Source organism: Myotis davidii, unplaced genomic scaffold (assembly GCF_000327345.1).
Source record: "Myotis davidii unplaced genomic scaffold, ASM32734v1 scaffold425, whole genome shotgun sequence".
In the NCBI taxonomy this organism is placed as follows: Eukaryota; Metazoa; Chordata; class Mammalia; order Chiroptera; family Vespertilionidae; genus Myotis; species Myotis davidii.
This window is the reverse complement of record NW_006296413.1, coordinates 2,360,932-2,373,169: the sequence shown is the minus strand read 5'-3', so window position 1 is coordinate 2,373,169 and position 12,238 is coordinate 2,360,932. Positions and strand designations below refer to the sequence as shown.

Sequence of the window (12,238 nt, the reverse complement as noted above, 5' to 3'; positions counted from 1 at the left end):
CATATTTTTATTGATTTCAGGGAGGAAGGGAGAGTGAGTGATAGAAACATCAATGATGAGAGAGAACCACTACTAGGCTGCCTCCTGTAGGCCCCACACTGGGGATCAAGGCCACTCCGGGCATGTGCCCTGACTGGGAATTGAATAATGACCTCCTGGTTCATAGGTCAACACTCAACCACTGAGTCACTCCGGCTGGGCTTGTTTGTTTTTTAATTTAATTTATTGATGAGGGAGAGAGAAAAACATTGATTTGTTGATCCACTTATTTATGCATTCACTGATTGATTCTTGCATGTGCCCTGACTGGGGATTGAATCCGCAACCTTGGTGCATCAGTACAATGCTTTAACAACTGAGCTACCAGGACAGGACTAAGAACAAGTTTTTATCCTAGCAGATTTTACATTTGTCTTTACTGGTTGTGGTGGGTGTTTACTTCCCTGCTGTAGCAGATGGGTTGCCAGGTGCTGTGTTTTAGTTTCACCTTCTGATGTATGGTATAAGCCAACACCCAAAAGGTAGTTACTCTCTTCCAACCATAGTGCACTAAAAACGTGAGGATAAAAAGGAGGAGGATCATTGCTTCTCCTTCGCGAAAATCAGCCTAGTGAAACATGTTCATTAGGCTTTATCGCAACATAGCCAAGGTGGCCTCCAGAAAGGGACAAGAGGCTGGAGAGCACAGGTGGCATGGGATGAGGTTGTGTTCCTTTATGGAAGGTTGTCTTCGCCCAGCCTGAATTCCTCATTTCTATCCAGAGCAGATCCCTCTGGGAACAGTGTGGTTCTCACAGGTTCTCATTCTCTGCTTTGTCTCGTATCTGCCCTTGGTCTCTAGGGATAGGGTGGGGTGCTGAGTGGAAGCAGCAGGCTGGTAGAGGCGAGCTCAGACACTGGTGGAGCTGAAGGTCTGTTGTGTTGACTGCTCTCAGGTTTTGCATCCTAGTCCAAATGGTGAATGGAGGCTTCTTTTCTTTAACCACTAGCATCTCTTTCTTCCACTAGAAGCATCTCTTGGTACTTTTCTCCATAGAAAAGCAGTGATCTGTCCTCTCTAGTCCCCTGACAACAACAGGGAGGCACTGATGTGGCTTTTTTGGGCCTGTTTTATAGAAGCGGAAGATGGAAGAGAGTGATGAAGAAGCTGTGCAAGCCAAAGTCCTGCGGCCCCTGCGGAGCTGTGACGAGCCCCTCACACCCCCGCCTCATTCACCCACTTCCATGCTACAGCTCATCCATGACCCGGTTTCCCCCCGGGGTATGGTGACTCGGTCATCCCCTGGGGCTGGCCCCAGCGACCACCACAGTGCCAGCCGCGATGAGCGCTTCAAACGGCGGCAGTTGCTGCGGCTACAGGCCACAGAGCGCACCATGGTACGGGAAAAGGAGAACAATCCCAGCGGCAAAAAGGAGCTGTCTGAAGTTGAGAAAGCCAAGATCCGGGGATCGTACCTCACTGTCACGCTGCAGAGGCCCACCAAAGAGCTCCACGGGACATCCATTGTGCCCAAGCTGCAGGCCATCACGGCCTCCTCTGCCAACCTCCGCCATTCCCCCCGCGTGCTAGTGCAGCACTGCCCAGCCCGAACCCCCCAGCGTGGGGATGAGGAGGGGCTGGGGGGAGAGGAAGAGGAGGAGGAGGATGAGGAGGAGGAAGATGACAGTGCAGAGGAGGGGGGTGCAGCCAGGCTGAATGGCCGGGGCAGTTGGGCTCAGGATGGAGACGAAAGCTGGATGCAGCGGGAGGTCTGGATGTCTGTCTTCCGCTACCTCAGCCGCAGAGAACTTTGTGAATGTATGCGAGTGTGCAAGACGTGGTATAAATGGTGAGCAGGGATACAGGGATCAGGACTAGGGGTATGGGAGTAGGTGGCAGGTTTTTCAAATGAGACAAGCATGTGATTTGGCATCTGGAGGCTTGTTGGGACCTAAAAGATTAAATCAATCTAGTCTGTTCCCCAGACTGGGGTCTTGTTCAAGATGTGGGCACTTGTGTCCGTGAAGGAAATTTGGCCCTTTGCCTCCTCTCCCTTATCCATACTTTTCCATCTCTCTTTACTTGGCGTAGGAAACTGGTTTGGGGGATAGATCTGTAGTTTGTGCAAAAACTTCAGTCATAAGTTTCCCCACAAGTCAGTGAAACTAGTCACTTATTTGTTGAGAGCCTCTGATGTGCCAGTCACTCTCCTGGTCCTGGAGACAGATGACACCCAATAATTGTCTGCTCAGTTACCTCTCTAATGGGAGAGGTGGGCATGGTTTTCAAAAAATTTGAAGGTGCTCACAGTTTTCTAGTTTTAATTCTTATTCCCAAAATCTGGACCAGAATTGCCTTTTCCAGCAAGCAGAATCCAGTTTTAAAGTTTCCTGAGACTTAGTTGTCCTTAATGAGGCCAACAGTTTCTTCTCAAGTTAAACATTAAGAAACTTGGGGGCGGGGGGTAGGGGGGGAGGTCCCTAGTGATGATGATCAAAGATTTTCATAGGACACTGATTTTCCTCAAGCTTCTGAACCCTAGGACATACTCTTCATATCTGGGTAGTTCTCAAAGATGATGCCCAAACCAGTGGCATCACCTGGGACCTCGTTAGAATGCAAGTTCTGAGGGCCCATCTCAGACCACCTAACAGAACCTCCAGGGATAGGACCAGTCAGTCTGTTCTTAGGTCCTCCAGGAGTTCTGGTACACATTCAAGTCTGAGATCCACCGCTTTAGGTAAGCTGCTTATTTCTGCCAGAAAAGTTTCATATGCCATTGGTGAAGTTTTTTTCAGTCTTGAAATAAAGACCCCATTCTTCACAAACACAAGCTTATTTCCCCAATCTGAATATGTGAGCTACACAAATTCTCCTAATATTTCTCTTTGTAGGGCTAGTGGGCCTGCCTGGCTCTGTCCCTTGTTTTTAGGCCAAATCACATAAGATTCCCATTATGTGCTGTCTCCCCTTCTGCTGTCAGCTAGACTCTGAGCCGGGCTGAGGGAACAGGCACTGTAAAATATTAAATAGAAGCCTGCATGTGGCAGCAGCGTTTGTGGCCTATGGACTAGCAGATTGCAATGGAAAGGCTGTCCTCTCAGTTCTGGTCTGGACTGGCTAGAAAATGTAGAGATAGCACTGAGGCAGAAACCCAGGGTGGGAAAGAACTCTCCAGGCCTAGTCATAAAGAGCCTCTTCTGGCTTGATACAATAGTGGATTCTTTCTAGAGCTTAAGGTAGGATGAACTGTGAATATACCTGCATCTCCAGGCAGCTGGGAGTGACTGACAAGGGAAAGAATATAGTCAGTCCTAGCTTCAGGCAGTAAGAAGTCAAGAAATTTTTTAATATTCCATCTGTGGGTCGCGACCCCTTTGGTGGTCGAACGACCCTTTCACAGGGGTCGCCTAAGGCCATACGATTCATAACAGTAGCAACATTACAGTTATGAATTAGCAACGAAAATAATTTTATGGTTGGGTCACAACATTCGGAACTGTATTTAAAGGGCCAGAACATTGAGAACCACTGCCTTATATGCACTTTGGTAGAAGCCGTACCATTTAGTGCAAATGAGGGCTTATTGTTTACTGTGTTCTCAGCCCATCCAGAGTAAATCAAGGTGAACTGGTCAGGTTATCCATCATTTAATCTCTGCATGGTTGCCATAGAGGACAAGCCCTATTCTCACAGGGAAAATAAAACAGGCATGATCTTGTAAGCTTGTAGAACCCAGGGGGAGACCCTCCAGATGCCCTGCTTTTCCCAGAAGCCTCCAGCAGCCTGTGATGGAAGTTACTCTACCAAGGGATATTGAGTTATGGACAGCTTTTTCTCTTTCCTTCTGTCACAGGTGCTGCGACAAGAGACTTTGGACAAAAATTGACTTGAGTAGGTGTAAGGCTATTGTACCCCAAGCTCTCAGTGGTATCATCAAGAGGCAGCCAGTTAGCCTTGACCTCAGTTGGACCAACATCTCTAAAAAACAACTGACATGGCTCGTCAATAGGCTGCCAGGTGAGCAGCCCTGCCACTGTTCTTCCAGGGCCCCAGTGGTGGGCAGCAGTGTTTTAGGGCAGCAGTCCCATACCATAGTTGCCTTTCTGCTTCGCAAGAGATTTACTCAGGGTCACCTTAACTGCTAGTCCCCAGGCACCACTCTGAACTGCAGACCAGTCACTGCACGGGACAGTGAGAAGAATGGGATCAGGCACTGCTGCCAGTGCTAAGGCCCTCCACAGCATGGCTCCTGAGGAGGGAACTTGAATAAGATGTTGCTTTGACCAGCTCCTTGTAAGGACCTATTCCTTTCAGCATTTGGGGGTTTTAGAAAGACAGACAGTCACGTTGGCATTGCTCTGGTAGGAACTAAGGAATTGGTTTTACCACCAAAGCTAATAAAGGTGAGTGCTCATAGGAATCTTTGAGCTGGATTACTAGGATAAAATAAGGACATAGTCTTTCTCTCTCCCATTAGACTGGGAATCCATTTACCTTAGATCAGCTGCTAGTAAAGGCTTTGGATGTGCTGATAGAGTATATATTATTGCATATGTATTTTCTTCCGTTGCAGGACTGAAAGACCTTCTCCTAGCCGGCTGTTCCTGGTCTGCAGTCTCTGCCCTCAGCACCTCCAGCTGCCCCCTTCTCAGGACCCTTGATCTTCGGTGGGCAGTAGGAATCAAGGACCCTCAAATTCGGGACTTGCTGACTCCACCTGCTGATAAACCAGGTATGCTCTGTGCCTGACTTCTCTGTGCTCGTCTTTCAACGTACTTTGTATGTAGCTTTATCTTTCAGTATACTTCATCTTCAAAAGCAAAGGTACTCTCAGAAATGACACTGTGCAGATTGAGAACAGCATGATAGAGTGTATACAAGTACAGGTTAATGATTTAGAACCAGACAACTACCTGCAAACAAAGGAGTAAGCCATTTTGTTGGTCAGTGGCATTTGGGGTCCAGAAAGTATAAAGCCTGAGGAAGTCTGGGAAGGCTTCCGGGTTGAGGTGGATCATTAAGAACTATTTGTATGAGATCTAGAAAAGTAGGAGTGTGGGAAAGGTAGGGGTATTCTGCACATACTCTTTTCATGTGTAAGGCATATTCCAGCAGCTGGGAAGGAAGAAAACCTGTCTGGTTTCCTAGAAAATGGCCCCCACACACTGCTTTCTGAAGGCAGGGCTGTGTGTGGTCAGTTCTGCTTATTCCCTGCAAGGGGACCTGGCCTGTGAAGTTGCCTGCAGGTTTGGAGTTAGAATAGAGTTAAGAATTTTAGTCTAGGCCCATGGTCGGCAAACTGCGGCTCGCGAGCCACATGCGGCTCTTTGGCCCCTTGAGTGTGGCTCTTCCTAAGCCTTAGGAGTACCCTAACTAAGTTAATAACAATGTACCTACCTGTATAGTTTAAGTTTAAAAAATTGGGCTCTCAAAAAGAAATTTCAATCGTTATACTGTTGATATTTGGCTCTGTTGACTAATGAGATTGCCGACCACTGATCTAGGCTCTTTTCTTGCTTGCGTAGGTCAGGACAATCGCAGCAAGCTCCGGAACATGACTGACTTCCGGCTGGCAGGCCTTGACATCACAGATGCCACGCTTCGCCTCATCATTCGCCACATGCCCCTCCTGTCTCGACTCGACCTCAGTCACTGCAGCCACCTGACAGATCAGTCCTCCAACCTACTCACTGCTGTCGGGTCTTCCACTCGTTACTCCCTCACAGAGCTCAATATGGCAGGTATGCTGCTGTGGTGTTTCATGGCAAACTGGCCCATACCTCCTGGAAGTCCCAGCCCTTCCTGGAGCTTGACTGAAAGAACTTGGGTCTGTTGACTAAACTTGTGTTAACTTGTTTCCTCACAACTGGACGGAAATGGATTTCTATCCCTTTTTTAACTGATGGGTGACCAACACCTAGAGTAATTGTCAGGTGCCTAAGAGCACAGCCACCACCCAGCTGCAGTTTGGTCAACCTTAAAATGCAGGGAGTGAGAGAGCAGGGGGCTTTCAGAGGCCACAGTGATGATGGCACTTCTAATCCCTGAGCTAGATAGTTACGGGACAAAGAGGGCTTTGGTTTAGCATTTCGAAGGGAAGAGCTGGGGAATTGAGCTACAGAGGCAAGCTCCTGTGGCCATGTGTACATACATTTGTCCTTATAGTCACTTTCCCCACAGGTTGCAATAAGTTGACAGACCAGACCCTGATCTACCTACGGCGCATCGCCAATGTCACCTTGATCGACCTTCGAGGATGCAAGCAGATCACTCGAAAAGCCTGCGAGCACTTCATCTCAGACTTGTCCATCAACAGTCTCTACTGCCTGTCTGACGAGAAGCTGATACAGAAGATCAGCTAAGACACACTTGGCCCAGACTGAACAGGAAACCAATCTTCCCTGACTCCCCAGCCAGGAGAGCTTCTCTCCCTGACCCTGCACAGGCTCTGAGGCCAGCGTCACACTCCCTCTCTGCTCTCCTGTCCTTTGAGCCCTTCCCCTATAGGCGGGGCAGAGAGTGCGGTGGTCACCAGGCTTACCTGCCTGCTCTTCTCCCTCCTAAGGAAAAGGGAGTAGCAAATTGATCTAAGGGAAAAGCATAGGCTGTGTGCTGTCGAGGTGCCGGCTCACCTGCACGCTTGCCGCCTGCCTGCCAGGAGGCCAAGCTCTCAGTTGGGTCGTCTGTGCAACTATCATCTGCGCTAGGCCCTGGGGCCCTCCTCCCCATCCATGGTTCTGAGCAGTGCCTGGTTCTGAGCAAACTCCCAGGGAGGAAAGCAGCCCTGTCTCCATGGCCAGGTTCTCCTTTTGGTGCCCAGTGTCTCTCCTCTGTCACACTCTCCCGGCTTATACAGGAGGGGCCAGCAGCCCCAGGAAGGCCAGACCCATACAGATCACACTGGTGCTGTTGAGGTGTCTAAGACCTCATCTGTGTCTGTCCTCCCCTCTCCTCCAGTTAGCTTGATCCTGTCCGATGCACCATGTCAGTTCACATAATGAGGCTACCCCACCCTATATTTTCCTGACAGTCTCTACGAGGTCCTCAGGTCCTTGTTGCACTTATTGGGGTTGAGGCTCTTCAGAGGAGCTGGAACTGTATCCCAGGGACACCCCCATTTTATTGCTTTCTAAGCAGATTCTGAGATAGGCACCATCTCCTTGTTCCCACTCCTTTAGCCTCCCACTGCCCTTTTCCATATCTTTATTCCTGCCTGAATAGGGCTTTCCTAGGATGCAGGTCCTCAAGCAGCCTGTCTGCCCCTGCTGGGGGAACAGAGATCTGGGCCAGGTTCCCACCTGCCTTCCAGCAGGCACTAGGCCTCTAGTGTCATGTAATCCCCAGAGCCCAGACCTGTGTTTAGTCCCAGTGGCTCGCTGATCTGGCACCATTGGGAGGAGGGGGAGCTCCTGCTTAGAAGCCAGTCACCTGCCCTCTGCCTGCGGCCCTGGAAGGGGGTGTGCATGTGCCTCTGTGTGTGTGGCTGAGTGTATTACGCGTGTGTGTGGGGAGGGAAGGAGGGGAGCATGGTGTCTCCCACTTTACCTCCCTGTGTCAAGCCCCATCAGCTGCCCCCTTTTTCTTTGCATTGAACGGCCTGTCCAAAGATCCTCTCTCTAGGGCAGCAGAGAGCTTTTTGCACTTTAAAAAAAAAAAGAAAGAAAGGTCGGAATTTCTTTTGGGTCAATGTTGAAATGTGTGAGGAGATGCTCAATAGCAGCAGCCTGTGGCAAGAGTTTATAAGTAATAGATGCGGATTTGCACTCTGCTCTCCCTCCAGAAGGACAGTGATAGCACAACCTTGCCCGCCTCCTCGTCCTCCAGCCCATCCCTTCCTGGCCCCTTTCTGCATCCCAGTCTCAGGCTCTTCTGAAACTCTATGGGGGAGGGCAAGGAGCCCAGGCACCTTGAGGAGAGACGCCAACTGCACCCTTGCCACTTCCAAAGCAATAGAGGCAGAGGGGCCCCCTCTTTGCCGCCTAGCCCAGCTTTGACCCTAGCATTGACTGGCCTAAGAGAAAACTGGGTCCTGGTAGGAGGGGATGGCGTGGTGTGTTTCTTCCAATCTGCTGATTCTCTTGGCTGCACCTTAAAAACAGCAGTCTGCTCCCATCACCCTCTACCCCTTCCATTGGTCTCCAGGCCCAGTGACCTGGGGCTAAAACTTTGAGGAAACGCCAGTGACTTATTCCAGAGTGCCTCAGTTAGGGGAACTTCTCTGTAAAGAACCCTGGGTATTGAGCAAAAACCTTATTAATATTGTTAATGGTCTATAATTGGAAGCTTCCTGCCTTTTTTGGTTGCTCCTGTGGAAAATACTGAAAAGATTGTTTTGTTGTCTTTTTATAAAAGGGGAGGTGGAGAGACCCCTTCAGAGCAGGGATTGTGCCGGGAGAGTGCCTCTGACTTTGGGACATTTCATCCACAGAAATTTCCAAGCTGATGGTTTGTTTTGGGTTTTGGTTTGTATTTTTGTTTGTTTCGGGTTTGGAAAAATAAGCATTTTTACCGTGCACGTAATTATATATATATATATAATATAAAATCACTTGGTGATTAAAAAAATAACTGCTCCATAAATAAAACTCCTAAAGTCACTATGTTTAAAGGGTTTGGTTGTGTTTTTTGTTTTTTCAGAGAAATATTGTAAATATATATTTTTTGTTGCTGATTTAGTCTGTCTCCAATGTTGTGCTAAAAATTTAAATTAAATGTAAGCATTAAGGGGACAAGTCATGCTATATCTTTCCATCGCATTTCCTGCAATCTGCTCTTAGATCTCTGCCTTGCCAGGAGAGCCTGCCCTCAGACCACAGGACCACACCCTGCCTCCATCTTTCCAAGCACCGGGGCGAAAAACCACAAAGGAAAGTTTCAGCCGCTCAGTTGTCTGGAAGTCCATGCAACCTAGGAAGGGTAGAAAGGGAAGCTAGTTGGACTTTTGTTTTCTAAACGTTCTCCACTATTGGTTTTAGAGAAAGCAAGGACATCTTTCTTCTGATACGCGGGAATGGGAGATATTTGTGTAATAAAAATTTTAAAAAACAAAAAAAGAAATAGCTTCCAATGGAAAAATTTTGATTTGGTTTTTTTTTTTTTTAATAATAAAAGGCTTTAAAAACAACAACAAAAAACAAAACCTTTCCTGCCTTGGTGGGTGTGGGCGTGGGTGTGTGTGTATGCGCGCATGCACGCGTGTGTGTGTGAGAGAATGAGTCAGAAGGCTTTCATGTTAGAGGCCAAAGTCAAGGGTTGCCTGCTTCACTCCTCTGGGCAGAAGCAGCTTCTAAAACACATTTTATTTCATCGAACTTTTTAACAGATGTGAAAATTTCAGTACGAGGATACCTGTTCCCCAAACGCGCATACACCCCACCCACGGCATTGCTTAGAGTGGTTCTGTAGTCATGGAGGAGAGCTACCCCTGTGGTGCTCACCTGCGACAGGAAACCCTGGGATTTCTAATCTTGGCATCTCTGGAGAGCTGTTAGCCAAGGCCAGCCTCCATCCACTGCTGCTGCCGAGCCAGCCCCTCAAGGACAGTGCCTACTGCAGGTCACTGAACAAGATCTGGGCCAGACGCTACAGTCGGCATTTGTCCCACCACACCCCCACTGCTTCTCACTTGGCTTGTGGGGAACAAGCTTCCAGCCTTTAGACCAGTGTGCGAGGTGTTGCAGCAGACTGTCCCCGCATCCTTGGGGGCCGCATCTCAGGAGAGCTGGGATCCCCCCGGGAGTCCTGAGTAGGCTTTCACCACCACCTGCCCGGAGCTGGGGGAGCTGCCCACCTATTCCCCAAGCTGACAGCTAAGGGCCACCTCCAGTTCTGCACACTTAGTAAAGGATGGGGCCTTGCAGGATGGGCTGCTTTCATGTCTGTTTCCTGAGGATGGGATAGGGGCGTGGCCATGTTTGGCCAGGAAAGGAAGTGTGTCAGTTCGGCCTCCTAAATATCTCAGAAACCCCCTGTCTCAATCACCTCATCCCTGCCACCCTAGTTGAAGCCACCATTGTTCAGAACCTTGAGGCTTCCCAGCCTTGGTCCAACTCTGTTGGCAGCCAGAACATTTCTCTTTAAAAAGATATATTTGAGCCCTAGCCGGTTTGGCTCAGTTGACCGAAGGGTCCTGGGTTCGATTCTGGTACCATGGTCGCAAGTTCCTCCCTGGTCAGGGCATGTGCAGGAGGCAATCAATTGATGTGTTTCTCTCACATCAATATTTCTGTCTTCCCCTCTCCTACTCTCTAAAAATCAATGAAAAAACATCCTTGGGTGAGGATTAATTTTATATATATATATATTCTAGAGGCTTGGTACATGAAATTTGTGCATGGGTAAGGTCCCTAGGCCTGGCCAGCGATCAGGGCTTTCCTTCCCCTGGTTGCCGCTGGGCCTTCCTTAAAGCCACCATTGTTCAGAACCTTGAGGCTTCCCAGCCTTGGTCCAACTCTGTTGGCAGCCAGAACATTTCTCTTTAAAAAGATATATTTGAGCCCTAGCCGGTTTGGCTCAGTTGACCGAAGGGTCCTGGGTTCGATTCTGGTACCATGGTCGCAAGTTCCTCCCTGGTCAGGGCATGTGCAGGAGGCAATCAATTGATGTGTTTCTCTCACATCAATATTTCTGTCTTCCCCTCTCCTACTCTCTAAAAATCAATGAAAAAACATCCTTGGGTGAGGATTAATTTTATATATATATATATTCTAGAGGCTTGGTACATGAAATTTGTGCATGGGTAAGGTCCCTAGGCCTGGCCAGCGATCAGGGCCTTCCTTCCCCTGGTTGCCGCTGGGCCTTCCTTAGTTCTGCGCTGCCCCCTGGTGGTCAGCGCACATCATAGTGAGCAGCTGAAGTCCCAGTCAGCTGAATGCCCAAGGGGACAATTTGCATATCAGCCTTTTATTATATAGGATATATTTGACTACTCTGCTTAAAACCCATTAAATATGTCTCAGGATAAAGTCCTCAAGCTTCTTCCTTGTCATTTGCCCCTTTTACTCCTCTCCAACCTTAGCTAACTTTTTTCAATCCCACTATCTGAGTGGGATTTTACACATGCTGTTCCCTCTGCTGGTACACCTTCCTCAGTTTACATGAGGAAATGTAGAGGTGGGTGTATAGGAGGGGGACCCTGCAGGACCAACTTCATGGGTGAGTGACCCATGCAATCACACAGGGCCCTGTACTCAGAAGGACCTTACACTTGGTTGAATGCTCTGCTGTCACTATCATGAAAGTCTTAATTTTTTAACAAAGAGCCCCACATTCCACTTGCAATGGGCCCTGCAAATGATATAGCCAGTCCTGAAGGGAGGGACAACCCAGCTCTCCCCCGTCCTCCCAGGCCAACTCTATGCTAAGTGTCATTTGGATGGCCAGCAGCAGAGCAGACCTGGCACTTCCCAGCTTGGGAGACCTGTTACCACCACTTTCCCAGGTGCCCAGGCCCAGAAGGGAACTTCAGCACTGGACACCTATGTGTGGGCAGGAAACTTTAAGAGTATACACCTGAGGTCCGGGAGCACCTGGTTTTGCCCTAAGCCTCGCGCTGACACCCAGCTTCTGCCTCCCCCACCAGCCTCATTCCAGAGAGAGCTACAGGGGGCCAGAAAGGTCCCACTGCTATCCCCCCTTCCCTGGAGTGTGACATGAGAGTGCTAGAAAGGCAAGACTGGAACAGATGCAGAGACACACAAACAGAAAACACCCTGAAAAACCCAGAAAAGGAAAGACAGAAAACAATGAGAACGGGGTTGGGGAGAAGATAAATGAAATGAGAGAAAAGAGACCATGAGAGGGAGATACAAGCGAGGCTCAAGATACTCCACGTCTGACTGGCCACAAGGAAAGCCATCTCCCCCAGCCCAGCACTGCACAGCATCTCCTTTAATCCTCGCGGCAACCCAGTGCGGCCAGGTTGGAGGCTCCCCGCACAGGGGAGAAAGGCCAGGCTCAGAGAGGTTAAGTAACTTGCTTCGGGAAACCGGACGGGGCAACGGAGGTGGCACTAGCATTTGACCCTGGGTCTTCTCCACACACATACGTCCCGGTCCCCGACACAAGTACCAGTGGCCACAGTGATCATGCCTCGGACACCCAGGCTGAAGGAAGGTCAAGACAGAAATGCGCGCCGCGTGAACACAGTAGGTTCCAGCTCCCGGCAGAGCCAAGAGACAAGACGCATGCGCGCTGGAGGCAGCTCCGGGCGCGCGCCGGGGGCGGGGCGCTGCCAGGGCCAGAATCCGAGGGAGG

General features: G+C 49.4%; 1 protein-coding gene across 6 annotated transcripts in view; it reads left to right on the top strand.

The window, feature by feature from the left end:
- KDM2A (lysine (K)-specific demethylase 2A) overlaps window positions 1-7,720 on the top strand; it is an 86,386-nt gene extending 78,666 nt beyond the window's left edge. For all 6 annotated transcript variants that reach the window (XM_006771514.2, XM_006771512.2, XM_006771513.2 and 3 more), the window contains 5 exons: window positions 1,117-1,829; window positions 3,837-4,000; window positions 4,557-4,715; window positions 5,509-5,724; window positions 6,164-7,720. In XM_006771514.2, the coding sequence (XP_006771577.1) occupies window positions 1,117-1,829; window positions 3,837-4,000; window positions 4,557-4,715; window positions 5,509-5,724; window positions 6,164-6,345 (1,434 nt within the window). In that variant the 3' untranslated portion in view covers window positions 6,346-7,720. The remainder of the gene's footprint in view (window positions 1-1,116; window positions 1,830-3,836; window positions 4,001-4,556; window positions 4,716-5,508; window positions 5,725-6,163) is intronic.
- Window positions 7,721-12,238: the final 4,518 nt, after the last annotated feature.